This window comes from Hemitrygon akajei, chromosome 22 (assembly GCF_048418815.1).
Source record: "Hemitrygon akajei chromosome 22, sHemAka1.3, whole genome shotgun sequence".
In the NCBI taxonomy this organism is placed as follows: domain Eukaryota; kingdom Metazoa; phylum Chordata; class Chondrichthyes; order Myliobatiformes; family Dasyatidae; genus Hemitrygon; species Hemitrygon akajei.
In genome coordinates this window covers 56325462-56351912 of record NC_133145.1, presented here as the reverse complement: position 1 = coordinate 56351912, position 26451 = coordinate 56325462, and the positions used below count along the sequence as shown (strand labels likewise).

At 38.1% G+C, this 26451-nt stretch overlaps 1 protein-coding gene across 3 annotated transcripts in view; it reads right to left on the bottom strand.

Moving 5' to 3' along the window:
- The window catches only part of LOC140714757 (BAR/IMD domain-containing adapter protein 2-like), a 90481-nt gene extending 65431 nt beyond the window's left edge, over positions 1 to 25050 (bottom strand). The window contains exons 1-4 of one of the 3 annotated variants that reach the window (XM_073026289.1): positions 24753 to 25050; positions 16392 to 16467; positions 12200 to 12244; positions 9684 to 9770 (exon numbers count right to left, since the gene is read on the bottom strand). In XM_073026289.1, the coding sequence (XP_072882390.1) occupies positions 9684 to 9770; positions 12200 to 12244; positions 16392 to 16467; positions 24753 to 24800 (256 nt within the window). In that variant the 5' untranslated portion in view covers positions 24801 to 25050. The remainder of the gene's footprint in view (positions 1 to 9683; positions 9771 to 12199; positions 12245 to 16391; positions 16468 to 24752) is intronic. The other 2 variants (XM_073026290.1, XM_073026291.1) reach the window with 2 other exon arrangements.
- Positions 25051 to 26451: the final 1401 nt, after the last annotated feature.

The following is a 26451-nucleotide window of genomic DNA, read 5'->3' as shown; positions in this document are numbered from 1 at the left end:
TAAAATATGCTCAGAACAGCATTCAGTAGTTTAGTCTGCTAGACAATAACTAGCCATTCTTTATTTAATCAGTATACTAGACTCCCCTTATCCACCATTAAAGGGTGCCTTCAATAAGGAAACTGGCAGGCAAAATCAAATTTAGTCTTACACAACAGTCTTATATTATGCAATAATATGGGAGTGGTGATGAAAAATAGACTCACAAATTTCAGTCATCACCAAGAAATTGCAGTCAAAAGGTGGTATTTTGTGCAAGATGATCATGGAATACAGATAATGCAGGTTGCACTGTAACAAAGCAGTGTTTCGGGGTGGGGGGGAAGAAAACAGCTGTATGCTGATTTAAAAGTAGGCAACAGTGAATGGCAAAAAGTAAATCTGTTGACAGGAGAAGTTGATTTAATTTGCTTTCTTATAATCTAAAGAGTGGAGAAGAATACTACTCAGATTTCTGGGGCACCAAATGCTTAAAAGCTCTGATCAATGGAGGTTTCTAGAAAGTTGTAATATTTGACACAAGATATGCTACAGAAAGCCAGATAACACACACACACACACTCAATGCTGGAGGAACTCAGCAAATCAGGCAGCATCTATGGAGGAAGTTGATGTTTTGGGCAAAGACCCAGTTGTAATAATTAACTATTAATGAAATGTATTCCATGCCGGGTGGTTAGTAAAGGGACAAAATACAAAGTATCACCTTCCAGGCAAGTTACCATTCACCCATATCAAATTAATTTTTGCGGAATGTCTTAATGAAATTATAACCAAATTCATCTTTTAAACAACCAGTAGACAAAAAAGCCTTATTTTTCCTATACAGCATTTGCAAAATAGCCCAAAGAAAATTTAGCAAGACATGTAAACAGCAACTTCCCTAGATCAACAACAGCAAACACACAGTTTTGGCTACCATAAGTCAAGGTCAGCAGTTGCATGGAACTGCACTATTTGCAAACCCTCATTCAGATCACACAATAAGCTAATTTGGAACTGTTTTACTAGTACTTCATTATCTCCTCAGCCTTCAAGATTTCTGTTGCAGCAAACCATTACTTTTAAACAGCAGCTTTGTTTCCAAAATGCATATCATAAGACCATAAGATATAGGAGCACAATTAGGCCATTCAGCCCATCAAGTCTGCTGTGCTATTCCATCATAGCTGATTTATTATCCCTCTGAACGCCATTCTCCTCCCCACAGCCTTTGACACCCTTACTAATTCAGAACCTATCAAACTCTGCTTTAAATATACTCAATGACTTGGCCTCCACAGTCGTCAGTGGCAATGCATTCCACAGTTTCATCACCCTCTGGCTTAAGTAATTCATCCTCATCTGTCCTAAAGTATTTGCTTCTGTACCTGTCTTTGTTATGATTCAGTTACTCAGAATTTTATTTTTAATAACTGCCTGTAACATGAATGAGAAATGTAATGAACCTACTTAAGCAAAAATATATACATAAAACAGTATGTTCTGACTGTGTGGGATGGTGAGAGAAACCTATCCTTGATAATAATACTCAGACACTCCACTGATAGATGTGCAGGACTGCAAATTCATAAAGTTTCGAGTGTCTTGGTGAATCAACCAGGGGGCAAATTGCATAAAAATTCTATCAAGGGATCAAGAAACCATTCATAAAAGGAACACACAGAGCTCCAAAGCAGAAGTGCATTTTGAAGCATCTATTGGAGGCCAACAAGAACAAAATCCCAAGGAACATATTTTTTTCTATTCCAGATTTCACTGCAAATGTAGGTGATGACTGCAACTAGCTGTCAACCTGACTATCCAGTCAGCTATTTGCTGAACAGAAAAATAAATGCCATTAAATTTAGTGGAACTCCCAAGGTTCCAATATTGCCAGGGTCTTTGATCAGTTTCAGCCATACTCACACATTACTGAAAACATAAGCAGCAATAATATTCAGGTATTATTGAATATCTATTACCCAGTTAGTGATTTTGCTATTTAAAAACATACATGGGACTTCCAGTTTATATATCAATCCACTCTAAAAATGGAATAGTATAACCTAAACCAGTAATAGTGATACTATACACGTGATGAAAACATGGCTGCCCTCGATATGTCAGAAAGAGTGCACCTATGGTATAAATTTTCACACTTATTCTGAATTAAGTTTAACACAACTCTACTTGGTTAGGAATTTGAGGAAATTTGATACATCCCCAAATACTCTTGCAGATTTCCATAGAAGTACGGTGGAGAGCATTCTGAACTGGTTGCATTACAGCCTGGAAATGGAGGCTCCAATGCACATGATTGAAAGGGGCTAAAGAGGGTTGTAGACCCAGCCAGCTTCATCATAGACATAATCCTCCCTACCACTGATGCCATCTTCAAGAGGTAGTACCTCAACAAGGTAGCATCCATCATTACGACCCTCACCCCCCCCGGGACATGCCCTTTTCATGATACTACCATCAGGGAGGTCATACCTTTTTTTTGTGTGATAGTATGTTTACTACCATCTTATATGTGCTATATGTGTCCTGTGCTGTGTATGACTGTGACTACTGTGTTTTGCACTTTGGCCCTGGAGGAATGCTGTTTCATTAGGTTGTATTTATGAGTACTTATGAGTATTCACGTATGGTTAAATAATTAAACTTGAACTCGAAGACCCAAACTCAGTGATTCAGAAAAAGCTTCTTCCTCTAGGTGATCAGATTTCTGAATGGCCCATGAACACTCCTAATTTTTTCTTGTAATTTAGAGTAATTTCTTTTAACTTTACAATGTACTGCTGCAGTAAAACAACACATTTCACATCATAAGACAGTGTTAGCAAAACCTGATTTAGATTCTAAGAAACTTTTTTAAAGCTTTGACAAGTATTTGGAAGTAGATAGATTTTTGCTCTACCAAAAAGTTGCCTTTATTTTGAATGCAATGGGATGATCCTAAAGACAAAGACCCTATTGTGAATTTGTGGCCCAAGTAGGTTTAGTAAACCTTTGCCAAGGCAGTGAAAAGGCTACTGCAGTTCTTCTCAAACTACCAACAGTAAACAGTGACCTGGAAAAAGTACAGGAGAAGGAAGAAAGTTTCAGTCAAGAATCCAGTTCTGACTTCTGAACTGTGACTTTTCCATCAACTTATGATAACATGCAATAATTAATACAGGATTCATCTGATGTACCTTCCATAAATTAGAACGTCTGCTAACTACCATCATATAGCCTCATATATGAAGCTGGTGCTTATGTTAACAAGACTGATTTCAATCTAAGCTGCCCAGCAGTAAACAAAACAATTTGAGAATATGTTTTCAAATCTTGATTGAATACCAGTACATCAACAATTCTGGTACAGAAGAAAGACAGTTCAAAATATCACCTCTGCTCTTTAGCAATGGGAAATAATAGAGAAATTGAGCAAGACACCATCACGTAGATTCATCTACTACATGAAAATTAAGTTACCTCAGAAACTTTGGACCTTGAGCTTTTTATATACAAGACATATGCACTTAGATTTCTTCCTTTAAGAAATTTAATCTATTCCAATGAACTCAATGCTTCACCGACTAAACTTTTGCTGATGTTTGATGAAATACTATCTAGAAATAGCTAGTAAACTGCTGTTGTACGATACCAATGGATATTAGGACTCCAGTCACTAAAGACATTAATTGAGTTTGCCTAGCAGCATAAAGAGCTTGCTTATCAAATTCTTGAAGTAACATAATCTTTTCTGGCAGATCTGACTCCATAAATGCTAGTACTCTAACAATTCATGAATGGTCACTGTACTTTCTAGATCTGCGAGTGACATGACATTGACTCAATTCCAAAGAGCCCAATCATCTCAGAAGGCGCTTTTGCTTCACTACTAAAACTCAAAAATATTTAATTGATGAAACAAACTACATGACCTCAGTTATTTCAAAAAGATTCAAAGTTTAATTAAAACAAGCTTATTTAGAAATCCTGTTAAGATTTAATAACTTGAAAATTGCATTTTACTTTTCCAGTGCATTATGATGGATTCTTACCTTCCCCTGCCCCCCACCAATGCCAAAACAGGTGCAAGAAAGATCCAAACAACAACATCCTCACTTTATGAAACTTCAGTGATTTTCTCCTATTTAAAAACAGAAGCCAACTCACACATTCAAAAGTAGCGGCTATTGCCTGAGTATGCCCCATGGAAAGTAGGCTGGGATTGTTAAAGAATTCTCTTTTGGCAGTCACACAGGCTGCCATGGGTGAGAGGGAAAAAAAATAAATTGTGATGAAATGAGGAGGGGAAGTGTCACTAACAGGGGAAGGAATCAATGACATAGCATTGGGTAATGAGATCCCAGAATGGTAAGGAATGACATGACTGGGCTCCATGCCACAATCAGGCCATTGTCACAGATCACTGAAGCTAACAATTTCAAGATCTATGGCACAGATACAATGTAGATTTTGTCACCACTGTCCATCTGCAAACTGGCAGTACTCACAAATCAGTGCAGGGGTTGGTCAGTGAAAACGAAAGACAAATACCTCAGCCAGGAATACTTCAACTCACTGAAGGTTCCCACCCTTCTATTTGAAACTCTCCCACTGCAGATTGCATCTAGTTCCAATTTTCAAGCTTAAGTTGCAAAGGCATGTTGTGCTACGTTGGCTAAAATATGGCAGCCATGGAACATCCAGGCTAGATGAACTATGATAAAATATGCAGTGCAATTTCCTGACAAGTACCGGAAATTGGCATCATCGCATCAAACATGCAAAGCAAGCAATTTCTGATTTAGAATTAGAGTCTTAGAAAACTACAGCATAGAAACAAACCATCTGGCCATCTAGTCCATGCCAAACTATAATGCTGCCTAGTCCCATCAATCTGCACCATAGCTCTTCACATCCCTCTTATCTATACAGCTATCCAAATTTCTCTTGAAATTGAACCCAATCCACCATTTCTGCTGGCAGAAGTGCACAAAGAAGAGTATGAAATGCATTTTTTGAAACTAAAATAGTAAATGTATCTTCATACTTCAGACCAAGGGGAAATAGGACTTGTTACTAAAATGTACTGATCTCCAATTTCAAAAACTTACATGTTCAGTATGAAACAGGACACACCCAGAAAACATTAAACAGATTATGATTCAACAGTTAGCAGTCGGCTTGTGATATAAAGAGCATTTGATGGATCTGGGCCTGTATTCATTGGAATTAAGAATGGGGGTGACCTAATTGAAACCTATCGAATGTTGAAAAGCCTCATTAGACTGGATGTTTCCTACGATGGGACAATCTAGAACCAGAGGACGCAGCCCCACAATAGTGGAGCAACCTTTGAGAATGGAGATGAGGAGAATTTCTTTAGCCAGAGGATGGTGAATCTGTGGAATTCATTGCCACAGGCAGCTGTGGAGGTCAAGGCATTAGGCATATTTAAGGCAGAGACTGACAGAATCTTGATTTGTCGAGGCTCGAAGGGATACATGGAGAAGGCAGGAGATTGAGGCTGAGAGGGAAATGGATTAGCCATGATGAAATGGCAGAGCCTACTCGATGAGCCAAATGGACTAATTCTGTTCCTATATCTCATGGTAAGCATTAAAGCTATACAGATCCACAAATGCTGGCAAGAAGTCTTCAAATTCTTCACATTATCAAATCACTTAAAGATAAAAGGTAAGTGGCAAAGAGGAAACATTTGGAGAAGAAATTTTACAAATTTAGGGCCTTTTCAACTAAAAGCACTGTCTTCTGATGGTGGAACAATAAAAGACTGAAGAACAACTGGCAGAATTACAACAACTTAGACCTTGGGGAGATGATATAGATTACTGGGAGAAGAGCAATGGAGGATTTCAAAACAAAGGTGAGAATTATATAAAGTGGGCTACACTTATAGATGAATCACTACAGCTTGACAAGTAATCGGTGAACATTCGGAATTACTTAAGTTGATGGAGTGTAACCCAAGTCCAGCTGGTATTGCAGTCATCAGATCTGGAGATAATGAAAAGCATAACACCACAAGACATAGGAGCAAATTAGGCCATTCAGCCCATCAAGTCTACTCTGCCATGCCATCATGCTTGACTTTGAGCAGTTTCAAACAGTGCAGTCACTCTCAGCAACAACACAAATACGTCATCCAATGTTCAACCAAAAGGCAACACCGAGGCTGTGGACAATTTTTTGACAATGGGAGGAACCTGGCAAGGAAATGGAGTCTATGCCAGTGGCCAAAGATGATGGCTTCAATCGTACTAATGATTAAATAATCACACTCTTGATCTACTCAAATGCAAACTACAGTCCCATGTTTCAAACTTCTAATACATTCTGTTCTAATAGAATATAAACACCACAGTTGCTGTTTTTGGATATAAACTCCAAGATAAACATTACAGTTGCTGTTGTTAGACATAAACTGCTCTGCAAGTCACAACAGTTCAAACATTTGAAGAACAACCAGTTTGGCTACAGAAACTATTGTTACTGTAGGGGATATTTTGCATTCAAATGAAACAACCAGTTCTTGCTCTCAATGTGAATTTACAAGGTGAATAATGAACACCTGCCCAGTTCTGGTTTACGATTACAGCTAATATCAAAAGCAGCTTATAAAAAACCTATATAACTGATAAATAAAGATTAATGGGAGCTTGCAGAGAATGTCTTGGCTGCAATTACTGTAATTTTTTAATTTAAATCTACAGTTTTCACTGACTTCAGACTTTAAATAGTTCAAATATGGAATTATTGGCATTTCAGTTGTTGGTCAGCATGCTGTAATTTGAGATTTTTTTGCTGAATTTGGATTATTTCCTCAATTCTCCTGCTCTTTAGTAATTAGGTAAAACAGTAGTTAGGTATACAATATCTGAAAGAACTGTTACAGTACTAGAGGATCTCATGGCCTTTCAGACCACACCACATTTTGTTACATTACAGTTCCTCATATCTCTGCCCAAATTTTCCCTTCAAATATTAGGCAATCTGTTTTTGAAAGCTATGGCCAAATCTGCTTCCACTACTGCTTCAAACAGCATATTCCACATCATAACCACTCGCTTGGTAACAAGGTTTTTCCTCACACTGCTTGCAGGTTCTGGATTCTTCCATTGGAACCAGGTTTTCATTATTTAGTTTATCCACAATACTGTGCAAAAGTCTTCTGTGTATATATTACATAGCTAGGGTGCCCAAGACTTTTGTACAGTACTGAATTTGTCAACAGTGAGCAGAGAGCGAGTATGTAAATCTGGTGGGAGCAAAAGATGTTGGGCATAGCAAGGGTGGAGTGCTGTGGGAGGGCTGTTGGACAGCTGGCAGAGAAAGAGTACCAGGCGGGGGTTGGCGCAGGTGTAGACACACCCAGCCCTGAGAACAGGCAAGGTCATTTGATTCTAAACAATTGGTTTATTGATTATTCCAGAATGCTTCTGTTGCTTCCCGCTCCCTCCCCCTCCCTTCCCTTTTTCTCCTACCATGATTGCCCTCTCCGTCTCCTTCCCACTCTCAGTCCACGATAGAGACCCATATCAGAAATAAGTTTATCACTCACATACATCAAGAAATTTGGGGTTTTTTGTGACAGTGCAGTGCAATACATAAAAATTACTGCAGTACTGTGCAAAAGTCTTAGGCACCTGAGCTATGTTCAAAACATTTCCACTAATTTCATATCTCTACTCTTAAGGAGTGGTACCTTTTCCAGGCTGGCCATGTAACCAAAGATCCATGACTCCAAAAGTTTCCAGTAGTTGTGCACAACCTACAATTTGATGTTTTGCAAGGGTTCCTGGCTTTTGTACATAATGGAACTAAGGATTCTTGAAAAGAGAATAAAAATCTCCACCAGTTCAATCACCTTCAAAGATATGTGCATATGTGGCCCCTGCCCACTGTTTTTAAACTCCTTTCAAATGCACTCACTCTTTCTTCTCAAATACTTACGGTCAAATACCTTAAAGGTGGAAAGAGGCAAAACATTTCAAACATTTCTTTAGCCCCTACAGTATTTTAAACAGATTATATGAGAAAGCAGTGTGCAGAACAAAGCAGCAATGTAATGGACCAAAAACACAAGTCATTCAGAGCAATGCCCTGAGGTAACTTGACAGGTACTTGAATGAACAAGGCATTGAGAGATCTGAAATCATTGTAAACAAGTAGGATTAGTATAGATAACAAGATGGTCAGAACAACACGGTGAGCCTAAGGCCTGTTTCAATGCTGTACAAGCCCATGGCCACCAATGCATCTTTAGAGGTGGTTTTAAGCATTTTGTTGATAACTTCAATGCAACTGCCTTAAAGCTAAATCAGGATCAATACCAATATGCAATAATTACACAACATTAAAATGTACTATTACTTTAAATAGAGGATGGGAAGTTTGACAGTTGAAAATATGTGACTATAAACATGTACACACAAAAAGATTGCCTGTAAGCTTGTGCGAAGACTCTAGATTAAAATTCCTACACTTTCATATACCAACATGATACAAGTGATGGCCTTACCAAAATAAATGTTTGAAAAAACTGATACATTAAAAGATACTGAGAATGTAATCTCCTTTGTCAAATAATTATTCAGATTGTGTCATGCAAAAATACTGCTGTGCTTACAATATGGAAATCATTTGGTGCATGCTAAAAATATAACTCAAATACTGCATGAATGAACTACATTCCACACAGGAATTACGAACAGAAGATGCAGATAATTTATCTATTCTCCACTCTTACTGAATGAGTCTAATGGTTTCAAAAGGTGCTGACAGTACTCCTGTGCATCACCCAAAAATCACAGACCTTATTGACAATCCACTTTTAACTTTAAGGATTGTCAAAGTTGTCCAATTTAATGTTCATACAAACTTTTCCGCCACTATGTGGCCTTTTCTGCATTGGAGAAACCAAAGAGGGACTGGGTGAACACTTTGTGGAGCTGTGTAGTCCACAAGGATTACCTCGAGTTTGCAATCAGTTCAGATCATTATCCTAAAACAGTCAGCATTTCCCCTCTCCATAGAAGCTGCCTGATCTGCTGTTTTCAACATTCTCTTTCATTTCTGATTCCACAATATGTTGTGCTCTGTATCACAGATTTCCTGTATACTTTCTTTCTGCTTTGCATCTCTGTTCTCTCCGATTACAACTCCTCCTGACATGAGCAAGTTTTCAGCACCCTCCCTCTACCAATACATGCCATCCATTTTCTCTTGATCGCCACCCTATCACAGATAAGCCCCATGTGAACTCCACCCTTCCTCTTTCTATGCAGTGTAAAGTAAGCCTTGTTTCTGACATTTCCTAGCTTTGATGAAAGACTGACTCATGTACAGATTTCCAACTTTTTTTTATTTCACTTTCCACGCATCTCAAGATGCAATTGAGCAATAGTCAATCCAAGAGGTTCATGTTCTTAACTTTCAACAGGATCGGGCATGCTCAGATTGTCACTTTTAAATGATGTTGGTACTATCAAATACTGTACCAAAATGTTGGCAGATGCATGAAGACTTTGATTGAATACACAATCACCAACATGGGCTAGTATAGAAGCATGTTAATGCATCTAAAACCAGGTGATGTTTTCCATGTTCACAGAACAAACTGAAGCATGTATTTCACTGTGCAGTTCAATCTTATTCCAACCACCATGCTATTCATTACTCACCCATCTCCTTGGAAGCTTGACTTTCACTGGCTAGTTCACCCATTTTCACTAGGGCCTCAAAATAGCCTTTTGCTGCAAAGGATACACCTGGAATATTCAGATTTCAGAAAACGTGTTGGTAGAAAAGTGCAAAAATACCCAGAACACTTTTATTCCTAGAGTTAAATGACTTAAAACCAAGAAACCATTTTAGCATTCTTTCTCTCTTTTAAACAGCATTAATATGAATTCAAACATTGGCACCAGAATACCTTAAAGCAGCATTTTTGGATTACTTGGCAAAATCATTAAAAGTGGAAGAGACATATGCAGCATTTTAATGAGATATTTAGGTTCAAGCTTCATTAGGTGGGAAAATGGAAGAAATTAAAGCAAAACAAACAGTCAAAAACTAGGAAATAGAAATTTGTCATCTTTTTCAAGGACTAAACAGATGCTGGAGCTACTTCCCTCTATTGTACTTTGCTCCTGATATCAGCTCCGTTGAACAGGAGTGGTATACAATAACAGCTAATTATCTACACACTTTCAGTGAGGGCAAACTGAAACAAATTTCTACCCATATACTTCTAAATCATTTGATAGAGACTTTATGAATTATAGATATCAGAGGATAGTAGCAAGTTGTATATCAGCTTTCTTTCAATCAGATAAAAAATAAACTGATATAATTTACAAAATTAAAACCTAGTTTTATTTAAATTTCATTAAAACTAATAAAGATGTGGATAAATAAGTCTGCTTCCATAATATATTAGATGCAGATACACAAACAACTGTTCAGATTTCCAGTAGAATTACACCACTAAGTGCCTGAAGGACTTCAACTAAATAATGATTTTTGCTTTAGAAGTTGATTTTGCTTCTTTACTAAATTATTGCACTATAAAATATACTAATTTCATTGAGGGGCAACAATGAAATGAATTTAAATTTTGTCTAACCAAACAGAGTTTACCATTTATCAAATGCAATTTCAAATTTTCATTTGTCTCAATAAAATGAACTGCAGCCCTTTTCAGGACAAGGCAATTTCCCTAAAACATTTTTTTAAACCAAAATTAAATAAAAATATAAAATTAGATTTCTGAAGCATATATTACCAAGATCCAATTTCAAATCACAATAGCATAAATACAGCCATTAGCTCTCAATCACTCGAACGATATTGAAGTGGTTTTATCTGTTTAAATTGACTTGCTTTTGTAAGAATGAAAATATCTAATAAGATTTTTGACTAAGCTGTTGGATGCTTCAACATGCTTTCAACAAATACTAAAGTGTCAGAGAAAAAGATGCTAAAATAATAGTTATTTTTTTAGATCCTTGAGGGCTTTACTTTAAAATAAACTGAAGCCAAAGTCCTCTTTCACAATGTGCATCCTCTATGTAGCAATGATGTAGAATGACATTTTTGAGACCCCTCCCCCAAATAAGTTGTTTTAAAAGAACCATTAAAAAGATAATCAAATTTAAACTTGACTTTCAAACATTGCATGATACAGAAATAGAATTTACTCCATTAATGCTGGATCATGGAAGAACAATATATATTTCCACCAAGCTCAGAATATTATCAAACCATAACTCTTAAAATGGGTCTCCAAGGCATTCACAATGTAATTAAAATGAACAGCTGATTGAACATTTAGAAACAGGAACAAACTTCACTAGATTATTTTAGATCACAAAGCAAGCAATGATTGTACATTTTATGCGTACTGCATTTTACCAAAATATGAAAACAACACTAATTAATTGCATTGCGTGGAGATTCTCTTGTTGCTCATTTCCATAAATTCTCCTTCAGCCTGAAGAGATATTCAGGCAAGACCATGAGCCTCACAACTTTGAACAGTTGACAAGAACATTTTAGAGAGAAGAGACAGAATTCTTCCACAACTTTCAATCTTGACAAAATGAAACATTATTGTGAGTTGTTTCTCAAACTTAAAGAAAACTTGCTGAAGGCACGTTATGAACCAGCTGAAAGATTAATAACAGTCAGTCCTAGGTATGAACCAGTCTTACTAATGCACGAGAACAGTGTAATCAGAATATAGGCTTTCAAATAGCCCACAAGCTACTTGTTGCATTGGATCTCAAAAATGAATTTACATTTCTTTCTTTTGCACCTGCTGACACAGTCACAGAATGCTACTAAAGTAAATAACAAAAGTATTCATTTCAACAAAGAAGGGTCATATGAAGAAAACTTCAGGGCTCGAATTTAATACCAGCTGACTAACCAAGTGTTATTGCGTCTTTACATGTTGTTAAGTCAGCTTTAATTACCAAAATTTTGCTTGCAAAAAAAGTTTTTTTAAAAAGGGAGAGGGAAAAAAATAGCTCAGCATGCTATCAGCATTCATTCTCCATTACTGTGGTGTATTTTTCAAAAAAAAATTAATCAGTCTCAGTAATGGCATGAAATAGCGGAGCAATTACAAAATGCAGATTCCGTACATGCACGAATACACTTCGATCCACTGCACATACGGTATGGTATTTCTCACCTGTTCTAGCTTTCTTGATCCAGATTTTCTCTGCACCCATGTGGCCTGAGGTAATGATCCAACAAGGTTTGGGAAAAACAGTAACAGTGGAAAAAAAAACAAAATTCAAGATGGTGTTCCCAGCAGAACTAGTGATAGCTACAACCACTAGCAAAAGTTGACCATCCACGTTAATATACATTTTAGGCTTTGATTCCAGATCAGCATTTGCCACTCAGTACCTGCGCCATCCCAGGCAGGTTGGCTCCCCTAACCCAATAGCAGACTTGATGACTCAAAAATATTAGATCTCGAGTCTGCCATTAGGAGCAGGGTTTCTAAACATCAATGCCAGAAGCTTGCTCACCAAATCCAAATTAAAGTAATGGCAATTTAAAAGTAGCTTGAGAAAGATTTAGATTCGAGCCCCGAAATTAGTTAACTATATTTTCCGTATTAAGATCTGAGAATTAGTATTTTGCAACCTCCCATGTTCCTCTACGAAACTGTTTTGATAATTATTTTGGCATTTTTAATCAGTAACTGTACTACCACAAATATCAGGTCTAAAACAGAATTAACCCAAAAAGTATATATTACTTTTACTTTGCAATAGTTACCCCGGTGAATGAAACATAATTTAGCATTACCTCATTGATGTATGCAATCATCTGCAAAGTTTTCATGTTTAAGATTTCTTCCTCAGCTAACGTTAAGTTTGCTAGCTCCCTTAACAACAACTTCAAAATCTGCTGAATTTGAGTTTTCAAAACTTCTGACCTATGAAATTAGTTGCTTACATGTTTAAGATTTGCAGTTTAATTTTTGCAAATGATTATTTTGGGTCAATCCAAATCAGGATATCAACACATCATTTCTTGTACCATTTTTCGCATTGGCTAAGAAATGCATTGATTTTTCCTGAGATTGCAACAGGAGCCCCAGATCTTAATGTGTTTGCTATGCAATGCTTCTGCATAATACTACATATAGATTCAATGGTAATTTTATTTTTTTCTCTGGCAAGATGTGAGATTATTTGGTTATGAAAGGCAGAACAGATTTCCTTGCACACTGCAAGATAATATATTATACATTAGAGATATTTAAATCACAAGAGGCAGGCACAAATTATTTTGCACTGTCTAGCTCTTCAAAAATTCCCCCTACCTTTCCCTGTATTCATCTTTAACAACATATATTCAAAACCCTTTTAAAATTGACAACTGAAACGGTTTTCATCACTTTCAAACAAGACATTCTAGATAATAAGTGTTCACTCCTTATCTTTAGGCTGGTCTGTTGCCATGTCTCCACTTGAATCAAGATTGACTGCAGATGTTGGCCCTTTACTGCAATGTATAACTACATTTCTTTAGAATCATACTTTTATGCAGGGGAGTTTCCTGACATTATGCAAAATTCAGAAAGATCAATTTCAAAAGGCATCATAAATCAACACTTAAAAAGGGTGTTGTTTCAATAGCAAGGGCCATCAGGAATTTTATAGAATACCAGATACAACTTCCATATTTCAGTAACTGAATTCATTCCATTGTACTTACAAACACTGCTTTTACTTTGCCAAAATTGTCAGCATCACATTTAGTATTATAATTTAAGGAGGGAAGGCAATATAAATGGTACATATTTTTTAAAAATTGTACCAATAGTTAATGTACCAAAGTCCTTATAGGTGGTAAGAACTGGTGACAAATCATTAACATGAGAAAGTCTGCAGATGCTGGAAATCCAAAGTAACACACACAAAATCCTGAGGAACTCAGCAGGTCAGGCAGCATCAATGGAAATGAATAAACAGTTGACATTCCTTTTTCAGAACTGGATAGGAAGGGGGAAGATGCCAGAATAAAAAGGTGGGGGTAGAGGAAGGAGGATAGCTAGAAAGTGATAGGTGTAAAAGCTGTTAAGGATATACATGGGATCCTCTTTTTACAAACTTAGAAAGTAAGTAGAAAATACAATAAATATCAAGCTTTTATAAAGTATTGTGACTAATTCTGGGCAGCAAAGTCTTCAAAAGAAACATGAAGGCCTTAGGAAATTCAAAGGGAATTTACAATTGTAAGGAAAACAACACTTAGCTCATCAAATCTTATGAATGATTCTACAAGATCATAGCTGACTTATGAACTGACTCTATCCACCAGAATGGACTCAAGGTGAAAAGTTTTTGTTCGTCATTAATGACCAGGGAAGCAGGAATGGTACTTCACCTAGCATAGATCAGAGTAGTTTTGAAAAGGAGAAACTGTCACAATGTTCAGCATCCAGATGATGAATTTAGAGAAAAACAAAACTAAGCCGTGAATTTTATTTAACCCAAATTGCACTTCCTCAGTGATAGAAGCAATTTCGATAAGCACTTTCAAAAGGGAAATGGAGGAAAACAAAATCTGCCAATTCTACAGACAGAAATTAATTTGATTCTCCTTCCAAAGATCTGTCTAAAGCACAATGGGGCAAATGACCGCCTACTGCACTACATCATTTTATGTGTCTTGTAATTTAAGTAGCTGCTTTGAACATCCAGCTCAGTGTTTAGATTCCCAACAGAATAAATAAGCAACTGTTTAGCTCTTAAGACTCTGATTGCACCTTCTCCTAAGAAGAGCAAGTAATAACTAAAAGTTCTCAATTAAAGCATTTGCAATCATTTTGAATTAAAGTGAAGGCTGTGAAAATTGGTTAGTAAATGGTTTGTTTACTACCATCATGTTGAATATTAATTCTAACTCATGTACTGATCATCCACTTCCTTTTTCCACTTATTCTTTGCATTAAATTTCTTGTTCCCTCTGCCCCATTTTTTAACCCCAGCTTTCAGAATGACAATTTAAAAAAGACTTTTTGGTGAAACATCGACATGAACAAACTCACAAACATTTAACCACTTATTGTTGGAATGAAGACAATCCTCAGACTCACAGGGAGCAAACTCAATCCAAAAACGTACGAGGACGGAAAAAAAAAATCCACCACACTTAATGCTATTTGCAAATGTTTTAGAGAACAAAAATACACTTGATATGATTTTTATTGTTAATTTAAAACTGGATGCAAAAAATCAAACTGATAGTATTGTTGTATGTTATGCCACCGCCCAGGTAGATTCCTCCATCTTGTATAGCTAAAAGCTTGCACTCAAAACTTCTAGAGGTACGAGTTTAGATGGTCTACTGTGCATTGAAATAAATGGAAAACAGTTTTCTCAACTTTGGTATGCTGTTCAAGATATTTCACAAGGACCCAAGCTACATTTCAGGAGGAAAATCCCAACTTAATATCTTTAAATAACCTTCCTATAAGTAACCACATATTAAACAAATCCAAAACGGTGGCTGGCTTTATTCCTCATGCAACTTTATTTTTCATTGTGAAATGCAGACTAGTTCTCAATTAGTGAACATGACAGGATTAATGGGGCAGCATGGTAGCATAATGGTCAGCGCATCGCTTTACACCACTAGTGATCACCAATCAGGGTTCAATTCCCGCCACTGTCTGTAAGGAAGTTGCACATTCTCCCCATGATCACGTGGGTTTCCTCTGTGTGCTCTGGTTTCCTCCCACCTTCCAAAAAGATGTACAGTTAGGGTTAGTAAGATGTGGGTGCTATGTTGGCGCCAGAAAAATGGTGACACTTGCAGACTGCCCCCAACACAATCCTTGCTGATTTGACACAAATGGCACACTTCACTGTGAAATACATGTGATAAATCAAGCTAATATTCATTCTTTGAATTTTAGGTTGAGCACCTCACAATGTAGTTCAGCAAGACAGAGCTGCTGAAGTCAACTGTGATTTAAAGGTCAAAATATCTAGCAATGAGATCACTATTCAATTCTTCCACCAGTTGATATGTTAAGTCTCAATTCTTAGTAGGTCTGTTGAAAATGTCATATTTTGCAAGCAAACCATCACAAATGGACAAAATAATGGACAATTCTGTCTCATCCATGGTCAATGCCTCAGTGGAAGGCAACATTAAGATCCAACCTAGGAATCAGTGACCTACACCCATCTAGCTGAAGGAGAATTAATGAAGATGAGCAAACATAGTTACACAAAATGAAAATCAAAACCAAGGACAAAACACATACAGACATCAATCATATGAGCGGACATTAACCATATAAACGGAGATTAAGAACAAACTCAGATTATAAAACAAACAGACAATTAACTTACTGGAAAGTGCTTTTTCATAAGACTTCCCCATAGCGATAAAGTTTCTCAGACTTGGATTAAACTGGTCCATAATGGTCTATGAAAATAAAAGGTCAGAATTTATCTGTATCATCAGTACTCTATATACTCAAATCTCCTCATATTACACAATAGTTAAGATCTGAATACAATGTGTTTTTTTTAGGATGTACAAAAATTTGCTGAATTTCTGCAAACATTTTCATATTATCATATTCACACTTGGTCAAATGGTAGGAATTTGCCCTCTGCTGCATACATGAAACATAGGAAATTCAGTCTTACAAAAGGCAATGGAATTAATTTCAGAAGCCAAGTTCAACATAATACAGAAATACAGAGGACGTATTCCCTCCTCAGGCTACACGGTGCAATTTCTCTCATTGTAAAAAAAACACAATTATACTCCAAGCAGTAGTCAGCACCATGAAACAATGTAAAAATAAAGACCAGAAACACAAGATAACAGAAGTAATTATGCATCAGGAATTATGTAAGTTATAAGAAATTATGATCAAAATGCTGCTGTGTTCTTGTAAAAATCCACCCGATTCATTAATGTTCTTCACAGGAGTAAATTTGCCACCCTTACTCACTTTAAAATGCAACTCCAGACCCACCAATGTGGTGGCTCCTAAATATTCCCTGAAATAAGTCTGGAAATAATCACTGTACTTGCCAGCAATGCTCAGATCTTGAAAAATGTATAAGATTGTGCTTCTTTAACAGTCTGCTATCTTCCAAGAGAATCATCTTAATAATAGCTTCTATATGTGAACTTTAAACTACTACAACTCCACAGATACTACTTGTGATTACTAGGATCTTTACAAATACTTGTTTTTACACAACTGGGCAACAGTAGTGTTACAGAATATGGAATGTAGATCAATCAGTTTTACAGACACAAGAGATTGTGCAGATGCTGGAAATCCAAAGCAACAGAGACAAAATGCTGGAGGAACTCAGCAGTCCAGACAGCACCATCCTGACAAACAGCTGACATCTCAGGCCGAGAACCCAGCTACGTAGGACCCTGGTCAGACCCCACTTGGAGTATTGTGTTCAATTCTGGTCGCCTCACTACAGAAAGGACGTGGAAACCATAGAAAGGGTGCACAAGAGATTTACAAGGATGTTGCCTGGATTGGAGAGCATGCCTTATGAGAATAGGTTGAGTGAACTCGGCCTTTTCTCCTTGGAGCGACGGAGGATGAGAGGTGACCTGATAGAGGTGTACAAGATAATGAGAGGCATTGATCGTGTGAATAGTCAGAGGCTTTTTCCCAGGGCTGAAACGGCTAACATGAGAGGGCATAGTTTTAAGCAGCTTGGAAGTAGGTACAGAGGAGATGTCAGGGGTGTTTTTTTCTAAAAACGCAGAGAGTGGTGAGTGCGTGGAATGGGCTGCCGGCGGCGGTGATGGAGGTGGAAACAATAGGGTCTTTTAAGAGACTCCTGGATGGATACATGGAGCTTATAAAAATAGAGGGCTATGGGTAAGCCTAGGTAGTTCTAAGGTAAGGACATGTTTGGTACAGCTTTGTGGGCCGAAGAGCCTGTATTGTGCTGTAGGTTTTCTATGTTAACCTTCTTCACTACAATTTTACAGAGCTTGTCTGAAATCAACCAGAGCTCATCTTGGTTTACTTAAGACCTATTTAACTTCTCATCTTATTAGCTACATGGGATTTTCATAGCTGTTAGTTATGCTCATTATCATTAGTCAGTGCACACTGATGGGTTAGATGAAATAGTCCAATAATTACATAGTGAAACAGAAAACTAATGACTTCCAACTATTATTAACCAGAATTCATCAGATTTATGCTCATCTTTATTACAATGAATTTAGCAGCTTTGGGGAAATAAAAAGCATGGGCAAGCTTCAATCGTAAATTTGACAGTAAAAACCATCTTATATCGGCCAAAGGTGCTGATCATCTGTTGATAATGCCACATTTTGTAAAACTCATCTATAAATTCAGTTTGCTGAATTCCACCTACTATTACAATTGTGTATTATGCCATGGTAGCACAGCAGCTTGTGCAACGCTATCACAACTTGGGGCGTTCCAGAGTTCGGAGTTCATTTCTGGTGGCTTTGTAAGGAATCTGCACACCCTCCCCATGGAATGAGTGGGTATTCCCCTGGTGCTCTGGTCTCCTCCCACAGACTAAAGACGTACCAGATACATTAATCAGTCATTGTAAATTGTCCTGTGATTAAGTTAGGGTTAAATCGGGGTCACTGGGGCGATATGGCTCAAAGGGCCCACACTGCACTGTATCAGCTAGGAAATTGTGTAACTACAACCCCTGACTAATCTGTCAAAGTCATTTATTAATTTTAAACCAAATCAGTTATTATTCTAACTTTCCACTTCCATTCGTCAAGTACAAATGTAACCAAGAACTGCACAACTTCATACTGATCGAAATCTGCAATCAGTTCCTACAGTATTAGACTTGCTCAAAATCCATGCTACTGATTCTGAAATACAAGAGGAATAATATTCATAACCAAAGCTAAATGGTGAGGCCTCATTTGGAGTACCGTGAGCAGTTTTGGACCTCTTAACTAAGGAAGGATGTGCTGACATTGGAGGGGGTTCAAAGCAAGCTCATGAAAATGATTCCCAGATTGAAAGGCTTGTCATATGAAGAGCATTTGATGGCTTCGGGCCTGTTCTCACTAGAATTCAGAAGAATGAGGGGTGACCTAATTGAAACCTTTCGAATGTCAAAAGGCCTCGAAAGAGTGGATGTGGATACCATGTTTCCTATGGTGGGGGAGTCTAAGACTAGAGGAAACAGCCTCAAAATAGAAGGAAAGTAGAATGGAGATGAGGAGGAATTTCTGAATGGTGAATTCTGGTAGTATAAATGGCTGGGTGGTGTGGTCTCTACCAAAGCTGATGCAAAGCATTCCTTCCCCCTCAGCTAGCCTGCAGGTTACACTTGGGCAAGGTGTAGCATCTGCTTAGCTTCCCAACCCCCACCTCATGAAGCCATGGGAACAGGTGATGGACAGCTGTAGGAGCAGCTGGTGCATATCACAAGTCCTGGTTATGTGGCCACTGATGCCCGGGCAGACAATCTCTGAAGAGTATTGATAATGGCTAGGATCAACTGTCCTGTAAAGACACTGCCCAGAAGGCAGCAATGGCAAACCACTTCTGTAGAATAGCTTGCAAAGAACAACCTTGGTCATGGAAAGAGCACAATCACCTATGTCATACGACAAATAACGAACAAATGAACAAGTATAAATAGTAGGAAATAAAACCCCTTTAATTGTACAGTACAAGCTTATGCTATGGTCAAATCAAATGAATATCAGCAAAGTATCTAATTTTCTCCTTGCGTGTTTGTGTAACCAGAATTCAGTACTATCGGTAAAGAAACAGGGTGGTAATATAAACAACATCAGCTGACTATAGACTCTTAATTCCCAAGGTCATTATTAACTGTAGGAAAGAGTCATCAAGTGGATGAATAATTGACACATGACTCATCTACTCACCAGGATACAAACTTAAAAATGATTGGACAAGAAAGTAGTTTGAATGCAGGTAGCTAGGAAATAGGAAAGGCTTACCATTGCCGAATCAGTGGGTCCTGTGAGCAAACCCAACATTAAGGGGATTTTGCCAGAGGTGGTTGTACTGAGCCTAATGATTGGGGTGTGGGTTCACCAATAAAAGGAGGTTTGGCAAAGCTGTACAGAAGCATCAGAAGAAACAAAAAGGGAATGAAGGAGAACCGAAGGGTCAATTAGATGTGGATAAAACTAATAAGCTGCAGACGACCAGTTCCACGAGCCTACAAACTGGCCATCATTGCAAAGTATTGTTGAAGAGGTAGTTTATAAATTATGTTTTTGGCACAATAAAATATTACTGCTCAGCTGAAATGGTGCCGCGATCAATCAACCAAAAAATCCAAGACCACCTTGTGGCTTCAACAGAGCAGAAAAGTACTTACCCAACTGAGGCCAAAATTTAGCTCATTTCAGTGTTCCATTATACAGCATTATAGGTTCAGGCAGCTATCATGTGATGATTATAATAACGTGCTTTTGATGGGTTAAAAGCATCAGGTAAATTAGTAATGATTCAAGTAGCTTATTAGTGAACAATCCATCAAACTACTTCGTCATTCTTTCAAATGGAACTTTACAACTGAGAAAGGACTGCTTATGCAATTTCTTATGCAAGATAACTTGCCACAGTTTGAAAGAGTTAATTAAGTACTGTATTAAAATCTTGGTCAGAGAAACAGCAAATGGAGTTTATTCCAAACATGTACGAGGTGGTGCATTTGGGAGGTTAAATGCAAAAGGAAAGTATGCAGTAAATGACAGAATATTAGGAGTACTGATGTACAGTGAGGTCTTGGGGTATGACCACAGCTCCCTGCAAGTGGATAGTGTGATAAGAAAGCATACTGCATACTTGCTTTTAATGAGTATAAAGATTGCCAAGTCATGGGTGCATAAAACTTTGGTTCGGCCAGATTTGCAGGATTATGCACAATTCTGTTCTGCACTTTATAGCTAAAATGGAGACTTTGGAAAGGATGCTTATCCCTTGGGGTGGGGTGAGATGTGGTGATGCCTCTTTTTGGAATTTGCCTATGGTCAGAGATGATGGGCGTTAGCAAGATGCATTTCAAAATGGAAATTCGGCATTCCGCACCATGTTACCAGCTAACAGGCAGGGGTGGAAAGGAGGGGCAAAACCAATTCGAACCACCAATTCGAAGTCAGCAAACAGTAACTACAACAAACAAAGTAAAATTTCTGAAATCACCCAGTATGAATCACCCACAAGCTGACTGTGTTCCATTATGAATCCTCGCCAATTATTTTACTGTGAGCCTTAGCCTCCTTGTTCTCACTTGAAGCAAAGTGCTGACTTAATGACTCACTTCACTGTGCAGATAAAATATTCAGTGTTCAATGTGAGTGCACATCAATTTATCAGCACCTGAAAGCCAGAGTCAATCTGGCATCTTCCTTCTGCAGATTGGTAAGTTGTATTAAATTCAGGAAACAATCAAAACCAGTCAGATGTGAAAGCTGATGTGCTTTTAAAAAGAACTAAGATGGAGACTGGATGGAACCCACATTCACATATAGGTTATGGAAAGATTTAAAAACCAAAACTCATCCAATTCCTCTGTAATCGGGCATAAGAATACAAAATGTGAATTCAGCAAGTGAAAAACATCACCCATACATCTTTAAAATATCAAAAAATAAAGATGTCTAGTCCTCATCCAGATCAAACAGTCTGCAAACTAGAGCACAAACTGTTTATGTCTCATGAGTATGCATTCTAACTCAAAGGCCTGCTACAGTCTTGACCTTGCCTTTAATTGGATGACAAAAACTTAGTTGGGAACTATGGAATGTCTCAGTTTACCTAGCAACTCGATCTGAAGCCAAATTCATTTCAGATGGATCACTCTGAAACTCACAATCCTTCACCCATATTTCACACCTCCCTGCAACACCAAAAGATTTCTTTCCTTCATGCATATTTTGGTCCTGACTGATTTCTGATGCCTTTCATCCACTACACTATTTAAACTATTAACTATTTTAATTTGCAGCAACCGTTACTTATTGTACTGTAAATTTAGCAAATGTTATCACAAGCAACACAAGGTCTAAAAATACTGTGCATAGGCACAACACTTTCTGTCAGCCAGGGTTATAAATGGAATGGTGATTCCCCAAAACAAAAGTCATCAGATTTTGGATTTGTCCTTCAATATAAAAAAATACCCATTTAAAAGTCTTGCAATACAAAAAAGTCTTCTCTCAAAAAGTTACAAAAATGTCTTGTCGATAATAATTACTAGATCAGCTGCTAAAATCTTCACTTAATTTCCCAATGCCCAGTTTACATGCTTCATTAAAGAATTAAATTTTCTTCTGAAATGTACTAATTTTTAAAAGCAGAAGCAACACTTTGGAAGAATGAACATTAGCTTTGGCCAAATAAAAGACAAATGGGAAAGCAATTAAGAACCAGATGCGCCAGAAAGTGGTGAGCAGAAAGGAAGTTTCTAAAGTGCTGGTAAGACTTCAAAATTCTCAAGACTTTCTAAAAGTTAAATTTGCCCTTCTAATGCACAGAGGCACGTACTTGTCTAGCTAGCAACATGATTATGGTTCTCATGAATCCACCTGATGCCACAAACATGCTCCTCCTGTTCGAACTCCTGATTTGCACAGTGAAACTGTGATGTGTCAGGACACCCACCTTAAGGTTGGCTGTGAACCAATAAAGCAGCCCACTCAATATGCTGTGCTTTCACTGAGGCACTTCACCGCTCAAAGCCAAATACTCAGCATCGATGCTCCAGTTTTCTGTTTAAATTGGCATCTCTAGTTTTCTGTTCCTGACAGTCATAATTACTCTTCCTTTATTTCAGTGCCGTTAGCAGTTCCTGCTCCTTACCATCTGCATAACAGCTGCAGAACTTAGACACCCAGCAGATAAAGATCCTTTGGCCCAACCAATTCATGCAACCATAGTGCCCACCCAGATGGTCCCAAATCCCTGCATCAGCCCATATTCCCCTAATCCCCAATCCTCCATGCACCTATCCAAATGCCTCTTAACTTGTACTACTGTACCTACCTCAACCACCTTATCTGGCAGCTTATTCTATAAACTCACCACCCGGTGTGTGACAAAGTTGCCTCCTGAGGTCCCTCTTAAAATCAACCTCCTCTCACCCCAAACTTATGCCTAGTTTTGGACTCCGCCACCCTAGGGAGAAAGACTTGATCCTTTTAGACATTTAAGTTTACCTATCATTCTCCTACATTCCAAGGAATAAAATCCCAGCCAAGAAATCATCCAAAAAGAATTAAAACACCCATCACTAATTGCATCGCAGTTTCTTGCTTTTGATTTGATAAGGTCAGCAATGAAGCTGGTGCCATCTTTAAATTTACTGAAACAACTTAAACAACCTGATCAAGTGCTTTTCTTCAACAGCTGGCATTTTTGATGCCAATATTTGCTGCTGCTTTTTAGAATGACAAATCAATTGACAGATTTTGCAATTATGGAGATGCATAATACAAAGTGAGAAATAAAATCCTTAGCAGGAAGATACTGATAGCACCCACTGCAGATATGGCAACAGAAAAATCATAAAACGGTAATATCAATTTTCAGTAGAAAATTAAAACAATCAGGACAATGTGGCATATGCAGATTCCTCAAACCTTGGAGATCACCACCTACAGGCCAAAATAATTGTCTGCCGGTAATCAAACAAATTCTCAAGACCTAGTGTTAGTTACATTTATCTCACTTTAGCTGTGCATGTTTGAACCGGGGGGGGGGGGGGAAGAAACAGACGATATCAATGAAAAGTTACCCAATAAGATCAAAGAACCAAAGACTCTAAGCCCAGTTGGAAAATTATAGTTATTTACTATTTAGGAGGACTGAGTATCATAATTTCCCCTGTGGCTACTTTCACGTTATCACATTCCAAAACACGTATTAAAAATAGTCACCCAGGCTACACATAAAAAGTGCATACACATTGATCTGTCACATCATCTAGGATCTTAAAACAGCTCCTTCAAACTGACTGAACCCTACTGGAAAAAAAAAGCATACACCAACTGCATACAGATTCAAGAGCAGCCTTCAAAGGAACAATTCCACGAGCTCTTTTGTACCCAATCTTTCTTTGCTGCAGGACAACTAAAAACAATACAAAGCAAAAGAAAACTATTCTTTGGAGAAGAGTGAACTACACCAAAATCCACATCCAAGAACTAAAAATCACTTTGTAAAACATCGCAAAAATAGTTATCTGAAATTAATGATTATGAAGAATAATGTTAAAAATAAACTATTTCTAACATACGAGTTCAAAACTCCGATAATCATCAACTACCTTCATACTCAACCTCACTAGAACCCCACACCCAGATCGGCAAACGCACCTATACTTCTCCCAAAAAAAATCCTTCCATTCCAGCTCATCGCTTCCTCATGCCATTCACAAGAACACTAACTAAACGTTTCAGAAGTAATTTTAAAAGTTTAAAAGCGAGCTGCATAAAATAAACCTCTCCGTGTCGAAAAAAAACAACATGCCTTTATCAATCAGAAATCAGCAGACCTGGGCAATTCTTTTTTTTAAAAAAACTCGGGCAAATAACCCTCGCCGAAGTCCAAAACTCAGCTCAAAGTCTCGTGGACAACGGTCGAGACTGTATAAAGAAGGGGAAAGTGCCGGTTAGGGTGAAAGAAAGTTGTGCCCGGCGGCGGGTCGGGGCTGGTCAGTGGCCGCACTCACCTTGTAAACGCCCTCGGTCATTCGGTGCATATCCTCCGTGCGAGACATGGTTGCTGACTCTCCTCTCAATCTGCACCCAGCAAATCACAGGAGTAATCTAAAAAAGTTACTTCGCGCCGCGAATAAAAAGCCTCTCTCGCCCCCTGAAACTTTTTTTTTCTCTATCTCTCTCTCACACTCACACACACACACACTTTCTTTTGACAGTGATCTCCGATCCACCCCCGCAACCAGCCCTGGTGCTTCTCCGCCAGCGCCCGTCGCCTAGGAACCGGAGCGAGGAGGACTCCCGCCGACAACCTAACTCGTCGGCATGGGAGGAGTCGCCGGAGCTGGGTTGCCTGCCATTGGCCCGGCCCGCGGAATCCCGCACGACCATTGGTCAGAACTGGCCTGCCAATCGCCGCCCCCGCCCGCGGAGTCGCGGTAGGTTGAGCCGGCACTCGTTGACGTCACCAACAACGTCTCTAGGCTCGGGGAAGATTTGCAGTGCAGCAAGCAGCAAACCCTTATTTTAATCCTAAAAAACGCAAACTATTTCCATAGCAACGAGTTAAAACTGTTAGAAATCCCCATCGCATGTACAAGACGGTGGACCAAATACGCAACATTGACAGCGGACGTAGTTAATGTTTTACTGGTGGTCATTTAACATACTTTTTAAAGCCATTAAACATTCATGGAGGGGGAAAATAAATTATCGCAAATCAATCAAATGTGAGCTCATCTGTGGGCACGATGAGTCATTCTCAACTAGCGTAGAGTACTAGATGCTTATGGATGACTATCCCAGCCTCGGCATCAAATTTAATACTATTCCAAACTAATCACAATGATTTACTGCGAATTCTCATCTCAGAAAGCCAGTCTGCAGTTTAAGGCAGTACTCTTCAAATCATGATAGATGGCTTGCTGCTATAGCAAGGGTTTTTCCTGCCGCAAGTTTTAAATTTAATTTGCTAGATGCAAGTGGTAAAATCTCTGATCTCCTAATCCATGGCTCCCTCTTCAGGGAAACTCCTTTATGTTTCAGGAACAAACGGAAGTGCCGTTTGTAATTCCACGTTAACTTTGTTTTTCAGAAAACAGTCTCTGCGTCTTCAATGGTTTGCAGTTAGAATAATCACCATCTGTAAAATAAACGTTCACGTGGCAAAATATGGTGGCATTTTTCCGTCGTGTCTTTCTTTCACTTTTGATGCACCGGGTGCTGGCTAGACACACCTCAAAGTTCAAAGTGTAAAGTAAGTTAATTATCGAAGTACGTACGTCTATATGTCGGCATATACAATCCTGAGAATCATTTTCTTGCGGGCACACTCAATAAATCCATCATAGAATCAACGAAAGACAACACCAATTTGGGCGTGTAAAATACAACAAACTGTGCAAATACAAAAAGAACAAAATAATAATAATAATAATTAATTAATAAGCAATAAATATCAGGAACATGAGATGAAGAGTCCTTGAAAGGAAGTCCATTGGTTGTGGGGACATTTCAATGATGGGGCAAGTGAAGTTATCCCCTTTGGTTCAAGAGGAACTCCCTTTGTAGTAATGCCTAAGTTTGGCGTTCATATTTAAAAGCGATTTTGAGGCAGTGCATTGGAAGTTCATCTGATAAAAGGATTGACATATAAAGAATGGTTGAATGAGTTGGACCTATGCTCTCTTCAGACTTTTGAAGAGTTAGAAG